This window comes from Myotis myotis, unplaced genomic scaffold, assembly GCF_014108235.1.
Source record: "Myotis myotis isolate mMyoMyo1 unplaced genomic scaffold, mMyoMyo1.p scaffold_m19_p_5, whole genome shotgun sequence".
Lineage (NCBI taxonomy): Eukaryota > Metazoa > Chordata > Mammalia > Chiroptera > Vespertilionidae > Myotis > Myotis myotis.
Genome location: NW_023416357.1, coordinates 45,805,878 through 45,827,291, shown reverse-complemented (window position 1 = coordinate 45,827,291; position 21,414 = coordinate 45,805,878). Strand labels below are relative to the sequence as shown.

The following is a 21,414-nucleotide window of genomic DNA, read 5'->3' as shown; positions in this document are numbered from 1 at the left end:
GCATACTCAGTCCTGATTGGCTGGTGGGAGTTGAGAAGGTATGGTCAATTTGCATCTTTCACTTTTATTAGTGTAAATGAATGTATATTCATTTATAGTATAGTATTTTAAAATTATGTTAAAATAGAACTTAAAATACATGTACTTACAAGACCAAGCCTCTGATACATTTGATAATCATGTGTAAAAAAGCCATAAAGACAAAGTTAATATTGAATATATTTTTAGACAATATTAACATTTGTCCTTTCTGTATAGTTAAAAAAATTCACTCAGGCAAACTTTATCTGAAAGTGTAATACTGATTTTATTGGCAAAAATATAATGTATATGATCAATCTTAATTATTTGAGTCACAAACACAATTAATAAATCATCTTTGAAGTGCACTGACCATAATCAGTATATTCTGGAACAAGTCCAAGGGGCCATTAATCAAACATGCAGAAAGGAAAGTGAGAGCCACAGCCTGAACAGTTAGGTAAACACAGAGTGAAGCTAATAAAAACCCAGCTCGTTTTAAAACCACTACGGTGTTTACTTTTGCAACTAAGATAAACATTATGATAAAATTAAAGTTGTGTAAAAAATGAGGTTTGCTCATGATGACCAAAGTTAACATACAGCAATTGCACATACATTTTATGTTCCTAATTTGACACTAAAGAAGTTTAAGTTCAGTTACCAAAAATCTTCAAGAATTAGTTATTTGAATCGGATAAATTATATTCTCTGTGTAGATTAAGCACACACACATTTCAAATATGATGAGGTTTAAACTAGAAAGAAAGCAATAAATTGTTATAAATTTTTAAGAATCAGCGGTAAGTATGAAAAGAGTTCTTTTTGAAAGAATAGAATGGCCAACCACCATATTCTAAATTGTCAGATGCAAATGATTAAATTGTAAAAAATAAGTAAGTTGAGTGAGTTGGAAATAAAATTTTCAATGATTAATAATATAAAATATGATAAACTACAAACACATATCAAATTAATCAATTGCTTTTAAAACCTGGTTTTCCAAGTGTGTTATTTTCCTCCAAAGTTATCTTATTGATTACTAAATAGAAGGAAAGAAGATGTGCTGAGCTAGCACATAAAGGGTAAGGGCTATTCTCATTTCCATAAGAATTATGAGGAAAGAAAACACTCCAGGGTTAAAAATTCCATAAACACAATTTCCTTCCCAGGAATAGGTTTCCAAGATTTAGCTGAAACCCCAGGGAAAACAGTGCTTTAAAAATAACAGTACATCATTTTCCTAGAGTGTCCTACTGCACTAGTGCTCTCATTCACATGATCTCATCTAACCCTCAGATTTATGTTGAAAGGTAGGCAGGAGGTATTATTAACCCAATCCCTGCACTAACAGAGCTGTACAGTTCTATCTCTACTGTGCTACCATGTAGAAATTAAACAGCAGTCAAACCTTACTGAAACTCATCATCATTCAACTATTAATAAATACTAGTATGCATATAAATAGAGCCCTACTTCATAGAATTGTGGTGATAAATGAATTAATGAAATTTAAGTACTTAACACACCTAGCACACAGTTATAAAATAAATAGCTATTATTGTTATTTTTGAGGCAGCATAATAAAGTAGTTAAAACGTAGGGTCTTTGGAACAAAACGTAGAAGATTCAAAATCAAAGATGTGGCATTTGTTTTTGGGCAAGTTATCTAATCTTTCTAGGTGAGAGCTCCTTGATATGTGAAATAGGTATTGTTAATTGAGATAATGCATATAAAAGGCTTTAGTACAGTATCCAGGACATAAGTATTCAATGAATGTTAAGTATTATTATTATCGATAGATTGATCTAGTATCTTATGTAAATATAAAATGCCATTAACAAAAATTAAAGGGCAAATGACCAACTAGGAGAAACAAGATTAATATTTTTGGAAATAAGCAGCTCTTATAAAACTAGAAGCCCAGTGCACAGATTTGTGCACTTTGAAAGAAAATTAATTAGAAGAAATATTTTAGAGGCTGGGGAGGGACCGTGGAGATTGGCCAGCAGGGGAGGGACCGTGGGAGGGCTCCAGGGCATGTCCAGCCTATCTCTCCCAGTCCTGATTAGCTGGACCCCAGCAGCAAGCTAACCTACCAGTCAGAGTGTCTGCTCCCTGGTGGTCAGTGCACGTCATAGCAACTGGTCTAACGGTCGGACGGACACTTAGCATATTAGGCATATATATATATATATGACAAAGATCTCTAATGAAAATCAGGTAGGTTATGGATAGATAATAAACAAAAGATGAAGCTCCAATAATCAATATATACAGAAAAAAACAACTTATGGAATGGTTAAATACAAAAATTAAACAATAAGATATTATTCATTGATTATATGATTTAAATGATCTAAATGAATTGTTAAACAATAGAACAAAAGGCAAATACTGCCTGTGGGAGTATAAATTGTTATAGTTTCAGGAGAAGTTCTGGCAAAACAACAAAGCACTAGTAAGTACATATGCCCTCTTACCTAGTAATGAACTTCAGGGAATTCATTTTAAGGAAATAACAGTTATATGTGCAAATTCATATAAAGGTATATATAACATTTTTTGTAATACTACAAATATGAATAAGGCTAAAATTTAAAGTATAGGAATTGGTTAAAGAAAGTATGATACACTTATATAATATATCTATTTCAACATATCTAAATTTCAACATATCTATTAAAGTTGAAATTTTATAATATATATTTAAATTTTAAAATAGAAGCCTACATCATAAGTGGTTTGTGCCTTGATTTGCAAATAAAGTGTAGAAGAAGAGATTTGCCAATATACAGAGTGCCAATATACAGAGTGTGTCAATGGTGGTTGGCCCCAGGTGGGTGGGGTTATGAGTTTGCCTTTTGCTCATCATTTTGTTTCTGTGTGCTTTCATATTTTTTGAAGCATGTGCCACTTTTATGATTAGGAAACAAAGAAAATAAGCCGAATTTTATTGAAAACTAAATGGATTCCTTCAGAAGGTAAGTGGATAAACTGTGGCTCACACAGACAATGGAGGGGAGGAAATACTGTGCTAAAATATGCTGTATCTTCTCCTGCTCCTTGTTGCCATGTGGATTATAAAACTGTGTAAACTTGTCTAATTAAACTATAAACTTAATCTAAGTAGTGTGTGTGTATGTGTGCTCTTTTACCACCTACCACTCACCTAAAATGTAGCTGTACAATTACTGAATGGCAACATCTAAAGATTCAGAACACACAGTTAAAACTTCTTCACTATAGTTCAAAGAGTAACGTTTGTGAAAAGTTTTAATTTCATAATATTTTAAGGTTGTGTATTAGACTCTGTTTCAGAAGACACCCATCACATAGAAGACTAAATATACATGTGGGCCTCACATAACAAGTAAAAATATTGTTAGCCTGAAGAAACAGACGATATAAAATTATCTTATATACATACCAAATTTTTTCTTGAGATATATTTAATGCCTAACACTCTAAAATTATGGTAGAGAGGTTCTTATATTTTTAAAATCATTGATGTTTAAGAATTCTGAGAGTTCATATCCCAAACTAGGACTCTGCAGAATGTTACCTCAGGAATGTTACTAAGCCTCTTTTGAAAGGAGATAGGGAGATTGCATGAAGGTGCTATGCTGAAGAACATTTTAAAAGTGATTAAACAAAGTCAAATAAATTATTTACTATGGAGTTTCTCAGAGCCTTCAATTTGTAAATCTCCAAGTTTGAGGGGTTGGAGCACATGGAAGTGTGGGAGCTATTAAGTATAGGGCCCCTGTTAAGATCTCTTTTATCTAGTTCTACAGAAATTAGTCTTTGAATAGTATCATAAAAAATAAATTCTGGACTCACTGCCATCTAACTTAAATAAACATCTTGACTTTCTTCCCTCTACTTATCCAAATCTCAGAGCTGGAGGCATTTTGTCCCTACCTATAGATTGAGCTCATTCTCCAGACGAATGCTTTTCCTAGTTATGGATCATTTAAGGAGGAACATCTGCAATAAGAACTTTATAGTGCAGTTCTGGTAACTAATCCTATATGTTATATCCCTGTTTGACTCCCTGTCTTAGTTTACAATATAATCCTTATTTGGTTGAGACTTGGGTTTGGCTTTATTTGTGGCCACCCTTCCTGGGGACTGAAGCCCTGATTCTGAGACAAAGTTTTCATTTATAGACCCTTGTTCAGATGCTAATTTCAATATCTCTTAAAACTAGTTTCCTTTCAAGAAAGAGAACCTACAGAACCGAGAAACAAAACAGCTAGTCAGAAGAAGGTAAAGCAGAATTTCCAAGCAGGTTGAAATGGGCTGAAACATGGCTTGTTACATTGCTTGAAGATGTAACAAGCAATAAAGTTTTAATTAAATCATTTTAGCTGAGCATTTTGTCAGGCGGTCAATTTTATTAACTATTTGCTAATTTCAATGAGACTGGGACATTGACTTAATTTAACTAAATAAGTAAATAATGAATGGACTAATTAATCAATTTGTAAAGTGATCCAACTAATCTAACTAGCTACAACTGAACTCATGTCCTATCAACAGAATGCTATTAATAGGCTTTTAATGTGTGCATTCTTTTTAGGATGTTGGAAGAATTAAGAGCTCTTAAATTTGAAAATATTTAAATGTAAAATTCTTCCTTGATTATTATGTTGTATGATAAAGCATGACCTCATTAAAAATTTAAGCTGGTGCCTAATAGAGCCGGAATGTAGTGCTGTTTCATTTAGACACATATTGTGCCCTTGTATATTAATAGGGAGTAATTTCACAATGTTCTTGCTTATACTCAGGGTTTTATTATATAAATATGAAAGTAATATCACTATTTCTGTAGTCTTTGTCAGCTGGTTCATTTTGTTTAACAAATGGAATTAAAAAGTCATACTGAACAATTGTGCAAAACACAATTTCAAGTGATGTAAGATAGAAAATAGCAAGGAATGCACAACATATGGTTATGTTGGATAATAACTCTTAGTGTTGATGCTAGCTGACAGAACAGGATGCATATTGTCTAAGCATAATCATATTGTGTGAATTAGTCACCCTAAATTTTTTAATGAGTATTTATCAATGTATGCCAGATTTAAGGATTTCAGAATCTTACTAGAAGTGAGAAATCATCAAAGTTCTAATAATATTCCTTAAAAATGCATTTACATTTACCAGTAAAAAGGTAAAATGGGAGTACAATTCTGCACCTCAGTACTGCTAACACAGGCCAATTTTAGCTATTATCCCTGTGAGCACTCAACATAAGTTTCAGTATGTTTTCAATTTTCTAGTTTCCTGTGTTTCAAAAGGATGAAAGTTTTTATTATTGGGAATCCAAAACTGTACAACATGAACCAGTTTGAAAGCAGAGTTAAAAAAGAGAAAAAGAAACTAAGTGCATTAGTTTCAGATAATTTTAAATTATAATAGCAAAGAAGATGACCAAAGTATTAGAGTTTTCTAGTCAATCTGATATTTTTAAAACTCTTAAGAAGATTTAAATAACTACATCAAAAGGTAGAAAAAACAGGAGAAAAGACCTTTGTGATGTGAAAAACAGAAATGCTATCATGTTGTGGACGAAAAGGGGCCACATGCTAACATGCCTAGCTCAGGGAAGGCCTGCATGTCGGCCTTGCAAACTCAGAGATCTAAAGTAACCACAAAGAGGGAGAACCAAGATGGCGGCATAGGTTAACACCGGAGTTTGCTGCTTTGAACAACTACTTCAAAAGTGAAACTAAAAGACAGAACGGACATCACCAAGAACCACAGGAACGCTGGCTGAGTGGAAGTCCCACAACTAGGAGGAAAGAGAAACGCATACGGACACTCAGAGGAGGCGCAGTGCTGAAGTCAAATTCTGAGGTGCGGAGTGCGCGAGCGGGCTGGCGGCGGAGGGCGCGGTTGGCGTTTTCAATCGGGAGGGAGTCGCAGACTCTGAGCTTCAGATCCGGGCGAGTCTCTAGGGACCCAGACTCAAACGGGAGAAGCGGGACTGTCTGGCTTCGGTCAGAACGAGTGCAGCTTTCTCTCCGAGCTTTGCAGCGGGTGCTGGGACTCAGAGAGGCGGAGCCCCTGGGGACAGGACTGAGAGCCGCCATAACTGCTCTCTCCGGCCCACCCTGTTGATCCTGTGCGACCCGCCCCGCCCAAGCCCTGCACACAGGCATTTGCCAGATAGCCTCAGGCAAAGGCTAGATTAGCACCTCTCTAGAGGACAGAAGTTCTCTCACTGCTGACACAGCTGATTCTCATAGCCAATTGGCCTGGAGGTCAAACCCTCCCTGGTATTAGCTACAACAAGGTTTAACTATAAGACTTCGCACAAAGACCACTAGGGGGTGCACCAAGGAAGCATAACAAAATGCGGAGACAAAGAAACAGGACAAAACTGTCAATGGAGGATATTGAGTTCAGAACCACACTTTTAAGGTCTCTCAAGAACTGTCTAGAAGCCGCCGATAAATGTAGTGAGATCCTCAAGAAATCTAATGAGACCCTCGATGTTGTGATAAAGAACCAACTAGAAATTAAGCATACACTGACTGAAATAAAGAATATTATACAGACTCCCGACAGCAGACCAGAGGAGCGCAAGAATCAAGTCAATGATTTGAAATGCGAGGAAGCAAAAAACACCCAACCGGAAAAGCAAAATGAAAAAAGAATCCAAAAATGCGAGGATAGTGTAAGGAGCCTCTGGGACAGCTTCAAGCGTACCAACATCAGAATTATAGGGGTGCCAGAAGATGAGAGAGAGCAAGATATTGGAAACCTATTTGAAGAAATAATGACAGAAAACTTCCCCCACCTGGTGAAAGAAATGGACTTACAGGTCCAAGAAGCGCGGAGAACCCCAAACAAAAGGAATCCAAAGAGGACCACACCAAGACACATCATAATTAAAATGCCAAGAGCAAAAGATAAAGAGAGACTCTTAAAAACAGCAAGAGAAAGAAACTCAGTTACCTACAAGGGAATACCCATACGACTGTCAGCTGATTTCTCAACAGAAACTTTGCAGGCCAGAAGGGAATGGCAAGAAATATTCAAAGTGATGAATACCAAGAACCTACAACCAAGATTACTTTATCCAGCAAAGCTATCATTCAGAATTGAAGGTCAGATAAAGTGCTTCACAGATAAGGAAAAGCTAAAGGAGTTCATCACCACCAAACCAGGATTATATGAAATGCTGAAAGGTACCCTTTAAGAAGAGGAAGAGGAAGAAAAAGGTAAAGATACAAATTATGAACAACAAATATGCATCTATCAACAAGTGAATCTAAGAATCAAGTGAATAAATAATCTGATGAACAGAATGAACTGGTGATTATAATAGAATCAGGGACATAGAAAGGGAATGGACTGACTATGCTTGGGGGGGAAAGGGGTGTGGGAGATGCGGGAAGAGACTGGACAAAAATCATGCACCTATGGATGAGGACAGTGGGTGGGGAGTGAGGGCGGAGAGTGGGGTGGGAACCGGGAGGAGGGGAGTTATGGGGGGGAAAAAAGAAGAACAAATGTGATAATCTGAACAATAAAGATTTAATTAAAATTAAAAAAAAAAAAAAATAAAGTAACCACAAAGAATGGTCTGAAATTAAAACTTTAAACTACAAGCAGTTTATGGTTGGTAGTCATGTCCTAGGCTGGTATCTTCCCTGACAAAGGTCAATCTGTATCTGTCTATTGTCTTTTGTATCTAGGATAACATTCCTTTGGAATGTCAGGGTAATTCCCCCTTTTCTAGACCTACCAGTGCACCAGGTCTGAAATCATAAATCCTCTCACTGTTTTATCATGTTAATTGTTGACTGTTAACTATCCTGTACCCACCTATGTAAAAGATGTATGTATCTATCATTTTACTTTTCATCCAATCCCAGAAGTTTCCCCACTTTGCTTTCTCCCATCTCCCTAATTTATCACCAGTGAATTTAATGTAACCCACTTGTATCCTCAATGTAACCCACTTGCATCCTCTCTTTTGATTGTAATGTATAAAATAAGGTGCAAACTGCCATTCTCCAGAGCATTACCTCAATCCATTGAGATTTTGCTTCCCGGCAATTGTCAACAGTTTGGCTCACAAAATAAACTCACAAAAATCCTTCACAGGTTTGTTTCTTACATTAACACTACATACAAAGAAAGGCTGAATTTTTAACCAAGGCTACACTACCACCTTGTTCTGGCCTCTGAGCAGCCCTCATCCTCATTTCACTTCCTTCCTTCCGGCTCCCTTCACTCCCATCACTCACATATTTCACCTGAGGGCACACTCACAGGCCTTTCCTCTACTTAAGCACTCTGCTCTCTAAACTGAACTAAACTCCTCTTTATCCTTCAGATTAGAGATCAAATGAGGATTCCTCAAGCCATAGCCCCTTCCCTATGTTTCCTCTAAATTCAAAAATCCTTCAAAACGTTTCAAATATATATCTTTGTAATGATATAACTAATGCTTGCCTTCATTCAGACGGACTAAGCTTTATGAGATCTGGGACTGTGATAGTTTACTCATCAATGCTCCCCAAGTGCTCAGCATGCAAGCATTCTGTAATGAACGGTAAATGAATGAATGAATAAATGAACAAGGGAAAGCCATAGTCAGATTTTTTTTTGTTCTCAACAAACAGCAGTATCTACTGTGCATATCCTTAGTCACTGTAAAATCATGTGGGGAGTCTTAGGATGCATGCAACCTCTATTGAGAGGAAGAGGATACAAAGGAAAAAACATTGTGAGAGTCTGACAAAAATGTTTCACATCCAGTATATGCCTACAATTAAAAACAAGTAATGAAGTCAGGCTTTCCAGGTAAATTAAATGGGATATAATGGTGAATAAGCCATGGTAATATGAATTATAAACACAAAACTTTCTGTGCAATCTTCATGAATTTTGATTGCTAATAACTAACAAACGTGGTTTTTTGCTAATTTGTGTTTCTGTTTTGAAAGTGGTAAACTGATCAAAGTATAATAGAGTTAGGGGCCAGTATCTTTTCACCCCTAAGTAGCAACCTACCCACATCTAGGAGGCTACAGCTAAAGCACAATAATCTAACTGATAGACATATTGTTGATGAGAAATTATCAGAGTGAAAAGGTGTTTAGGAAGGTAGAAATATGTAGTATTTAAATTTAACAACATAAGATAAAGGTTCATCATCGGTGCTTGAGCCTGAAGGAACACAATGATATAATTAGCAGGCAATTAAAAAAGCTAATATGGTTTATATCAACCTTGTAAGTAAAGTACACAAAGTAAGTATTGACATGATCATCTAAACATGGAAAAGAAACACATTGCCTTTAGCAAAAAGCCTAAATGAAACATTTAGTCTTTCATTCTCCCATCATTGTACCATGCATATAAAAAACCTGTTTAAGCAATATATGTATTCAGAAAATGTAATAACCTCAAAACCTTATATTTAGTTCACACATTGAACAGAAAGACTTAAGATACAGCTCTCCAACATAAAAACAATATACTTCATTCTTTCTCAAGATCCTGTAATCTTTATCAGACAAAACAATTAGACTAAAAGATCCATGAGGACATGGTTATGTCTATTTCCTACTCTCCTGAACCATCAGCATCCAATATTATACCTGGCACATAACTGATATTCATTACTTATTTGCTTACCACTTGACTGAATGAAGTACAGTCTGAATATTTCAAAGTATAATTTTTCCCCCCATATTAACCTATAGGACTAGTTTGCTTACTCTAATGTTTTCAAATTGGAAATATTTTTGATTCATTACTTAAGAGATAATACAATACTATGAACTCTATGGAGCTAATTAATGAATTTACATAAAAATCAACCTGTAAGAGTAGTGCACACTGGGTTTTTACATAGATTGTCTGAAGACATAAGGGACCCACCATAGTATTCAAATGGCATTTTCAAGTACTAGTATATCAGGCCAATTGTAGAGAGAATAAGTCCCCAATGATAAACAGACAAACAAAATAATTCCACTATTAACTGTAAAATTCTTATTTCTATGCAAGAAACTCCTTTTGGTCAGGCTGTCAGTTTCCTAAGGCATGGACTTCATGTGCTTATTTGGCAACCTCATGGTCTATACAGAATTCTAAAACTTTTTACTCTCAGGAATCTGTTACACTTTTAAAAGTTTTTGAGGACTCCAAGAATTTTTGTTTATATAAACTATCCAAAATTAACACTGAGAAAAATTTGAAATCTTTATTAATTCATTTAAAAATAAAAATAAATCCAGAATATGATAACACAATATAGTCTTTATTAAAAAATCATTGTATTTCCCAAAGGGAAAAAATCCTGTGTAGTCAATGTTTTAACACTTTTACAAATCTGTTTGATGGGTGGCTTGATTAAAAACTATGGAATTCTCATTGGCTTCTGCATTAATCACAGGGACATGTTATTTCAGTTGAAATACATGAAGAAAATTGGCCTCACACAGGTATAGAATTGAAGAAGAGACACCGTGTGGATCACCACAAACACCTTGGGAATGCTCTGGGTCCTCATCATTCCACACTTTGAAAACCACTGGTGTGTAATATCATGTCATATAACTATTGTTCAATAACAATTTGCCAAATTAATGAAAAGTTTAAAGAAAAAGAATTAAATTTTTAGGCATACATAAAATATGCATCTTTGTTTTTTGTTTTGTTTATAAAATATATTTTCACTGATTTTAGAGAGGAAGGGAAAGGGGAGAGAGAGAGAAAAACCTCAATGATGAGAGACAATCACCAATCAGCTGCCTCCTGCACGCCCCACACTGGGGACCAAGCCCGCCACCCAGGCCTGTGCCCTAACCAGGAATCAAACTGCGACCTCCTAGACTGCACCTTTGTTTTTTTATTCAACTGATAAAATTCCTTATAAATGCTGACTGTTTTGCTGCAATAAAATATTTATTAATTCAACTTCTCAATTCATTACAACTAAATTAGGATGCAGATTATAGGGAGGGTAGTCAAAACTAAAGAATGAACTATAAAAATAAAAAATGTGTCTAAATTTAAAAAAATAAATAGATGACTAGAAAGACATTTTACATAAAAAAAAATTGTAAGCATAACCAAATCAAGTGGTCACTTTGAATGCTGTGTGCGTCTCTTTAAAGCAGTAAATTAGATTGAAATACTTTATTAAATGCAAACTGGATTCTATTATTTTTAGTATCTTATATGCCATTTCTAATTAATCTATAAAAACCCCAAGAAAAACTTTTTGCTAATATTTTTGACACTCCTGACTTAAATATTAATAGGAATTAACTGAATACCAGGGAAAATATATGGACTTAAACATTTTATAATTTCCAAAACCATAATTTTTGTTCATTAAAAATAGCCTTAGATTCAGAAATTAGAATACAATTTTAGACGAGATATTAGATTTTTCAATGTCATCTCACTATTTTGCAAAGAATAATATGACTTACTTTTCCTTTTCTTCAGGCTGATGTTCCTGAGAAGCCATTTTAGGTTCTGTCCCGAGATTTTTTCCCATCCGCTGCCTCCTCTTTCTACTTGGTGCAATATCAGTGACATCAGGACTTGAAAGAATGGAATCATCTCTTCTTAAAGTAGCTAAAATAAAATGACATAAAAATGTGATCCAACAAAATTCTGCATATAATCTGTAAGTAAAGAATCAACTTGCTGCTTTAGCACAGATATAAAGTGACACAAAGTATAGCAAAACTATTTTTTAACAAACTATACAGATTTGAAGTGAACCAGTTACACAGTGTGTTATACTTTAATACTAATATAAAATATAAGGTATATTGTATACATGGAATAATTGGGGCAAAATGGTCTTTGCCTATCTTGGGCAACAATCTTTCCAAATCATTATAGGCAGTTTGGTCTCTCAGTGCTGGGACTAGACAGAAGCACCCCAAAGGCACCTCTAAAAGGTATCTGGATGGAAAAATAATGCCACAGGAATAATATAAATCAAATTGACACTAAACAGCACTCACCAGCAGGAATGGGAAATTCTAATAGTGATCCAGGGATACTCACACAGATTTTTCCACTAACTGTGAGCATTGAACACAAGAGAAACGTAAAAAAGAAAAAAAAAATACTAATAGATGTCTCTCATGTAGCCAAACCATTAAATTGCCTCTAAAAGTGTTTGATACACATGAAACAGAAGCAACAATAGAAACATGCTGGATTCATATTCCTTTATTTTCTTATAAACAACTTAGTTATAAAGAACCTTAGGGGAGTTTAGAATTCTTTCATCTAATACACAGTATATTCTGTTCTAATACATATTTCTATTAAAAAAGAGCTCCTTGCTATTGGTAAATAATATCAATATAATTTGAACTTTGGATGTCCTGCCAGTTCATATGCTTTTTTTCTAGCATGTTAATTGTTAATAGTGATCAGGGACAAGCTTTCATCCCAATTAGAGAAAGACTTAGCAATGTATAGAGATTTAAGGAACTGAAGAAAAGTGGCTAAAAATCTAGTGCAAGTCCATTGCTTTAGCACAAATAGGGGCAGGCCTAGTGAAGCTAAGAATCCTACACTTTTCATAAGTTTAGCTCTATGCTAACGCTGCAATTACAGCTGAACAAGCTGTGAAGACTTTTCTCCCTATATCTTGAGTCAGATACTTAATTTTGATGAAACTACTGGAATCAAATGTATCAATAACTCTCATCTCCATTTAAGAGAAAGTGTGATGGAAGGGGTTAGCTGACTGTGATGCTGGGTGCAAATGTTGCTAAATAATTAATGGAGTTAATATTTTTATTAGGAGTGTAATTAGAGAACTAACAACAACCTAAAACAATAGATTTTGTGTGGCCTGCCAAAATCTTAAAATTTCCCCCATGAGTTATATTATTTATGGTATATAGTACTGCAGGAGTGGACTTTAAGGCACACGTTTATCACATTCCCGAAGAAAACACTGTATTCTGAGTCCTTGCTGGGCAGCCATGCTTCTCTGAGTGACCTGAGATAACTTGGACACAGTTGACCAATCTCTTGAAACTCTTCTTTTTAAATTTTTTTTTCTTAAGATAGATACCATTTTTGAAAACATATGCTGGTTACCTTGCTATAGGTTTTATATCTGTTATCTTATTAATATTTAACTTTGTGAAGTACTTACTACCTTCACTTGTTAGGAAACCAAGATAGTTAAGTAACTTGCCCAAATCATACAGCCTTTGTTTTTATAATTTATCATATGACAACTTAAAAGTTTTTCTCCCTAGTGGGTAAGTTAGTCTTTGATCAAATATTAATTGAATGCCCATCAAAGCATATTTTAGTTTCCAAAGCTGTTTAAGTTATCAGGACACATAAGTTCCACTATAATTTTTGCGCATTACTTTTATTATCCCTGAAAAGTATTTTTGGAGTAAAGAAGGATAAATTTAAGAAGGGTATTCCTCTGAACACATTAAAACTGAATGATTTCCTTACTTTTATTAAGCTAGGATGTGACTAAGGAAGAAAACTGCAGTTTACTGATTTCTTACCCAGTCCGCACTCACCTAGAATTGTTTACTCAGTCACATAAGCAATCAACAGAGTACAAGCTTGTCTATGAACAGAACCAGCAACACTGTGTGAGTTAGAGGAAGTTTCAATTATAAATAGACTTGAAAAGTGGAGCAAGACTGCATTTGATGGCATGTTGGACATCAAGGAGGAAAGACTATTCAGTTTAAGTTAAAATGTAGGGTAAATTAAAAAAAAAATAAAGTCACCAAAAACTTCTGCCACTCATTTCAAAAACTCTAAAGAATGGTTTACACATTGGCATCCAAAAGGATGTGTTATACGTGATATGGTTATATCATTTGTTGTAACATCTACAATTTACTTTAAATACAATATTTACATGCATATGTTAGGCAAAGTGAGCTATAACCCAGGTGTGGCTAGCATCTGATACTCAAAAATACACAGACCAGAAGCAGTTGTTGGTATTTGGATAACAATTCCCATACTCTTAAAGAGGCTACTAGAGGCTCTCTGTGCTCTGCATCTCAATCAACACCTGATGATTTACTAATCAGTATACTGAGTGACAGAAATGTGTGTACCGCCTGGTGAACACAGGGCAGGAAAACAAGCATGATGAATACTGCCTATGAGTGAAATTAAAGGCATTCTAGATATAAAGATTGGCTAAAAGATTTCAGAGATCATCTCCACCATTTCATGAATAGGTTCTAAGCACCCTGTGAGGTCTGTTTACTCTTAAAGGTGATGCCCTGTGTTAAATCTTATAGTGGTTTGGTGTCTAGTTATGAACTCTGGACAACTGCCGTTTCCTGAAGCCAGGGAAAACTGCCTGATAATTCATTATCCTGCCTTCAGAATAAACACTTTATAGGAGGGAGTGACTGGGACACTTAAAATTTCTTTAAGCTTAGGGCAGGGTGGTGAATAATTGTGTGCTTACTTGCTAGTAAGTATTTAATTGGTAATTGTCTGTATGATGGGAGAACAACCTGATAATTCATTATTCCACCCTTCACATTTCTTGGTGTCCACCATTATTTGCCACAAAGAATCACAAGTTGTGTGTAACCAAGTGTTTCAAGTCAGTTCAATAGCACCATTTTTTCCCCATTCTCCTGACAAAGGTTCCCTTTCGAGTCTTGTAGCCACCGTCATGAGCGAAAGGGGCTAGCACACAAGCCAATTACTTTTGAAACTGAATATGTTCTTTTTGGTTTGTGTTTGCACCATGGGAAGCAGTTTGCCCTTTAGTTTATTATATACATGTACAAGCAAGCTGTAAGATATCTCAATTTACATATTAATTTAAAATAAAGATTTCATAATATTTATATCATCTTTAGTAAAAGGGAAAATGTGCCATCCTATATTTTCCTCTCCACCCCTGCAATGCCAGAAACCAGGAAAAAGAGGCACTATTCCAATACCTGGTACCTCAGCATTAAATTGCTCATTGCAAACAGTCTTCAAATTTGAACCCATCCTACCCCTGTCCTCTACCTGTGCTAATGCTTAGTCCTCTTTTTACACTTGGTCTCAATGCTGATGCTTTATGTCTGTTCTGACACTGGATCCCTTCAGCAATGACTCTGAGTTTCCAAACAAGCAAAGCTGTTTTATATACAACAGAAGGGATCTGATCCACATCTATAAGAGGTCAAAATGTCTATTATTATTTCACAACCGTACATAAGGTGGAAGTTTTCAAATCTAGGCAGAAGTGTATACATTTGCTGTTGACTGGGAAGCTTTTTCTGAGATTCCACCTCCAGAATTCTGTCTTTAGTATTCATCAGTCTCTGTCATGACAATGCGTCTTGCACCATTTCCAGGAATTTTTGAAAAAAGGAAAACAAAAGAAAAAAAATGATTGCCAATTAACTTACTACAGCAGAAACACTCATTGGCAGAGCTGTGGGATGAATTTCAAGTTCTCATTAGGTTCACTGAACCTAGAAAATGGGGCTCTTTACAGAAGCCTTGCTATTGTGAGAGGTGGCTCCACAGAAAGCCACACTTCTTCCCATCTGACAGAAGAACTGCAGGAGCTTGGCAGCCGGAGTTCAGGCAGGATGGACGGAGGGCTGGCTCCCTGGGTACTCTCAGTGTCCAAAGGAAATGACTGTCAGCTAAACTGCTGGCGACCTGCATAACTACCATGAGTTAAACTACCTGGTAAACTTAAGTCTCTGACCATTAAGCCCTTAAATCTCAGTATTTTTTAAGACATTTTCCAGGTTTATAATTTGTTTTATCAGGGTCTCCTTATTATCTCCTCTCTATGGATTTTCCCCCTCTTCATATGACATATAGCTTGACACACCAATTCTGTAAAACTCTAAGAGAGATTGCCACACTTCATTCCATCTCCCCTCCCCAAACATACACACACACACCTCTCTCCAGCCCCTGAACAAAACAAAAAGTTAATGTCCTGAGGCATGTTATTCATGGCAATGGCTACTTAGCTCTTTGGTTAAATTACTGAATAAAAGAGGCCCTGATCTTTAGGTCCTTTGTCCATGAAAAAAATAAATGTATGCTGTTTGCAATAGGCCATATGCAAACAAAAAACTTTCAGTGCTTCCAATGCCTATAAAATAAAGCCCTAAGATCCTAGCCCTGCATTCAAATCCCTCTACAATGTGATGGTCACCTACCTCTCTAGCCATACTTCCCACAAATCTTCTAACCACAGTATGCAAATTATTTCAAGGGCCCCAGGGTTCCACATCTTCCTTTTTGTTCCTTACTTTCTCTGTCTTGAATGTCCTCTACTCCTCTATAGGCTCACTGAGTGCTCCCTTCCAGCACAGCCCAGTTCAGCCATTTCAGTCATCTCGAGTAGTTCTAACCCAAAGCAATGTCTCCTTTCTCTGTGTGGCTTATAGTTGAACCACTCATTTTATCTCATATAGTTATTCTTTGTAAGTATACCTTCTGTTTCTCCAATTAGATTACAAACACCCTACAGCTAGAGGGCATGCTTTATACTTTGATATATTCCTAGCATCACTCCATGGTGTTATACATGAGAAAATTGAGACTTGAACTCTTATTTTCAAATGTGTGTCATATTTTTAAATCAAAATATAATTCCTATGGACCTCCAGATGAAGTGCATGAAAAAAGCCAAATCAGGACTAGATCTGGGTCTCTAATTCTGCCACTTACCTTTGGCATATTACAGAATTTCTTTAAGTTCCTCACTGAAAAATATATGATTTCACTTATATGTGGATTCTAATGAACCAAATGAACTAAAAAAACAAAATAGAGATAGAGTCACAGACAGAGAGCAGGCTGACAGTTGGGGGATGGGCTGGGTGGTGGAGGAATTGAGCAAAAGAGAAAAAACACTTAGACATGGACAATAGTGCGGTGATTATGGGAAGGGGGGGAAGGGAGACAGTAAATAGTGATAGAAAGAGACTTGACTTGGGGTGTTGAACACACGATACAGTAGAGAGATGATGTGTTGTGGAACTGTGCACCTGAAACCTGTATAATTTTGTTGCTCAGTGTCACCTCAATAAATTCAAAAAAAGAAAAGAAAATAGCAAAAAAATTATATGTTAACCATGATTTCTGACATGATTAAATGAGATAAACTGTTTTATAAATCATAATATCAAAAATATTTGTTATCAGCATTAAAGTATTATTAACAATATATGTGTATCCTTACAAAAAATTAAATTAAAATTCACTTAGATGCATTTGAAAATCTTTTAGGTTATCTTCTATAGCTTCTTAGAGATATACAAGCAAAATAATAATAAAAAAGTAAGATAAATGCATGACTTTAGAAATTCAAAATAAACCAATTTTCATAGATCTATCATCTGTTATAAATATAGAGTAGCCAATCCACTATGACTGTTTTTGCTATTTTATTCATTTATTCACTTCACAAAGACTTAAGTCATTTTGTTTTACTTAAAAAGATATAAAATAATGAGGGAAAAACAAAAATCCAAACCTTAAAATACTACTCAAAGTAAATGTGCCACTTCATAAAACATATTCTTTCTTTCACCAGAAAAAACACCCAACCAAAGCCTTTGGATATCCTGTGTCTCTGCAGCCTGTCTTACTGACAGGCATGAAGATAAACCAAAAAAAGGAGCTGAGATAAGGTTGGTAAGACCATACTTCAATGAGCAGTATCTTAAAGTGACCTATCTTACGGTAGTAAATTTCTAATCTTACCAAACAAGCAAACTTTATTTTGCCTCACCATTCATCAAATAGGTCTTTTTCAAATCTGTAATCAATTGCTACCCAGTTTTCACAATCTAATCTGAATAACTGATAACCACCTTACACAAAAGGTCAATAGTCTAACCTAGTAATCAGCAATCACCAAAATAAACCAATAACTAACATCTCACTGAACACTTAAAAGCGCGCGCGCGCGTGTGTGTGTGTGTGTGTGTGTGTGTGTGTGTGTGTGTATCCATGTACCTACACTTTTCCAAAAGTCAGGCTACTCTTTTAGCCCGAACAGCTGGAAGTCAGACTTAATGACAACATGATATTGGGGTAACCTAAGAGGTCATCTGTGGAAATCCAATGCTTTCAATGTCAGAAGCAAGGTGGACCACTAAAGATAAAGTACAGACTCCAGAGATACAGTATTAAAAAATAATAAGTTGAATATATTAAACATTGTTCTACACTTGCAAAATAATCTGATTTTTTAATTTAAAAAATGTAATGCCAAATTAACTGTTAACTTAAGGATTCTATCATTCCTTCACTTATTCAACAAATATTTATTGCACGTATTATATGTCAAGCACTATCCAGCAGACACCACTATGTATTCCAGAAATTCATAACTGGATAGGGCAGAGGGACACACTGTTTGCAAGAAAGCTGTAAGTTACACAAGCACTTCTAAAGGAATTAATTTGTAATTTTTAAGGTACACAAAGCATTCTAATCTCTCAATTTTTTTTCCAAATTAATCTGTGAAATTTCTTTTTTTTCTCATTATCAAACACTAACTATAACTTGATTTATTACAACATCCTTAGTAGACTTACTACACTCTTAATAATATTTGTAATATTTATAAGCTCTGTGATGGTAGGAACTAACTGTGCTCTATTCACTGTTAGTATAAAACAGACTAGCACAATCTCTGCCACACACTATTTCTGCAATAAATGTTAATTGATTGACTGATATAAATTCTTAAATACTAATAGAGTTAATAATAAATAGCTTCTTAAAATTATTCTTAAAATACTACACTATTGGTTAGCTATGCTTGCTGCTGCCAGTCTAGTTAACATTAAAAGAAAAATATTAGTAGGAAAAAGCAGCTTATGAAAGAGAAAAATTAGCCTCCAATTTATATAATTTTGTAGATAAAAATAAAAAAACCTTATAAAGAAGTTTTAATGGTTAATACATTTTCAGAAAACAAAGCTACAATTTCCAGCTTTCACCAGCTTTATAAAAGGGCCTCTGCCTGTGACCTACGTCATAAATGTTTGGAGCCAACATAAAGCTTTTATTGTTGTACCTGAGTTACAGGTATGGTCTTCTGTCAACTTAAGACTTTTTTTAGTGTTTTCTTCATAGAGATTTAAAGGTTTCTGAAACTTTCATTCTTTTTTATGTGGGTAGACTTTTAATAAAACCTAGGCCTTTTACAGAGCTAAGGATTTCATTGAACTAGTATAAATGTAAACACTGGACAAAAATAAAATATAAAACCCTTTTAAAGAAATGATATAAGGAATTATTTATGTATGTATGTATTTATTTATTTATTCAAATCCTCACCCGAGGATATGTTTCTTATTGATTTTTACAGAGAGAGAGATGAAGGGAGAGAAAAAAACCATCAATGTAAGAGAGAAACATTGATTGGTTGCCTCCTCTTTGCTCCCCAACCAGGGATCCAGCCACAACCTGGGTACATGCCCTGACCAGAAATCGAACCCGCAACCTTTTGGTGTAGAGAGTGACACTCCAACTAAGTGAGCCACCCCACCCCACCAGAGCTCAGTTTATTTTTTAAAATAATGCACTATAAGCATTTTATCTGCAGTGACTGTAGGTTAACTGGTTACAACTAGGACAAGGTCACTAGTTTAGCAAGTCAAATCAGAAAAGGATGGAAGTGGCAAAAGTGAAGTGGTGTGTAATTATGATGAATTGGATAGATAAGAATCACTAATCTTGGGCACAAATCCTCTCTATGAAAAATAATAGAAAGATAATTTGACAGTTTATTTGACATGCCAGACTTTTAACTTTAGTTTTCCAGCATTTGCTTAATCTTTTTAGAAAAGTTTGGACTATTTTTTTTAATTGAATTTATTGGGGTGACATTGGTTCATAAAATTATGCAGGTTTCAGGTATATGATTCCATAACACATCAACTGTATATTATATTGTGTGTTTACCACCCCAAGTCAAGTCTCCTTCCATCACCATTTATTCCCCCTTTCCCTTCTTCTACCTCTTCCATCCTTCTTTCTGGCAATCACCTCACTGTTCTCTGTGTCCATGAGTCTTTCTTTTACTTTCTTTGCTTAATCCCTTCACCCTTCAAACCCAGCCCCCAACCCCCCTCCCCTCTGACAGCCATCAGTCTGTTCTCTGTATCCATGAGTTTGTCTAACTTTGTTAGTTTATTTTGTTCATTAGATTCCACATATAAGTGAACTTATATGGTACCTATTTTCCTCTGACTGGTTTATTTCGCTTAGAATGATAATTTCGATACACTAAGAAAAAGTCCTCTATTTAGCTTCTTTATACTTCTTTACAATAAGGTTAATGATATAATTAAGCCTTTATGATATAATTAAGCCAGTTTGTAGTGGTTCTATGAAGAGCTAAATATGAGGCTAAATTTCAGAGGCTTTGCTTGAAAAGTGTGGAATGATTTTCTGAAAAGGAGATTTCCTAGTCTGCAGTGCTAGACACATTGTCTCAACTAGCTCTCAAACCAAATGTCATGAAGGCAATGCTTTCACTAAGAAGGATTAAGAAAAATTCCTTGCCAAATGGTAAAAAAAAAAAAAATAAGATAATGTTTAAGTGAACTAATATTACAGAAATATCCTACATCTGACTTTGTTATCACTGTCTGATGACTGTGAGTAAATCATGTAATACTTCTGTGAAAGTTTTTTCTTTAGTCTATAAAATTAAGTTAGAAAAGTTATACCAAATAGTTATACCTGTTATAAAAATGCCAATGCTATAATTTAAGTTATTATGCTTTGCAAAAAGGATTATATTATCCGAATTCGGTAAGAAAAACGAAATGCACTTTCAGACCAGTTTGAAGCACTTTTAAGTGACTATTGTGTTAAATGTCTTGCCTAAATGAGAAAGTTTTTCTTTAGAAATTTCATTTCTAAACATCCGTAGGCTTTTATTTATATTACAGTTTCATTTTATTTATCGATTTTTTATTTTCAATAAAAACCTTGTAAAGTTTTTATTTTTAAAACAAGTATTTTGTATACTATTTTGTCATGATACTCAAAATTAGACAAACAAGAGCAAAATTATTTTAAGCATTGATTTGACAAAGAGAATAACATTTGGGAAATTAATTACAGTTTATTATTAATGGGTATTCTCTACATTAGACCTTATATGTGTAAAGTTTGTTTACCATGCTTCATCATCACTGTTAGCAATTGTTGCTAGCAATGTGCTAACTTTCCCTTTCAGCATGCCATCTTAGCAATGTGGCTAAGTACAAACCCTGCATAACGCCACTGTCCCCCTAACTTGCCAAGAACCAAATTTGAAATTATTTTTGATGCCTTCCAAAACTCTCCACTCACATCCAATCAGCACCTTGTAAAAGCTC

At 35.0% G+C, this 21,414-nt stretch overlaps 1 protein-coding gene across 3 annotated transcripts in view; it reads right to left on the bottom strand.

The window, feature by feature from the left end:
* Positions 1-21,414, bottom strand: part of XRCC4 (X-ray repair cross complementing 4) — a 193,496-nt gene that overhangs the window by 51,427 nt on the left and 120,655 nt on the right. For all 3 annotated transcript variants that reach the window (XM_036307796.1, XM_036307793.1, XM_036307794.1), the window contains one exon: positions 11,497-11,644. In XM_036307796.1, coding sequence (XP_036163689.1) covers positions 11,497-11,644 — 148 coding nt within the window. The remainder of the gene's footprint in view (positions 1-11,496; positions 11,645-21,414) is intronic.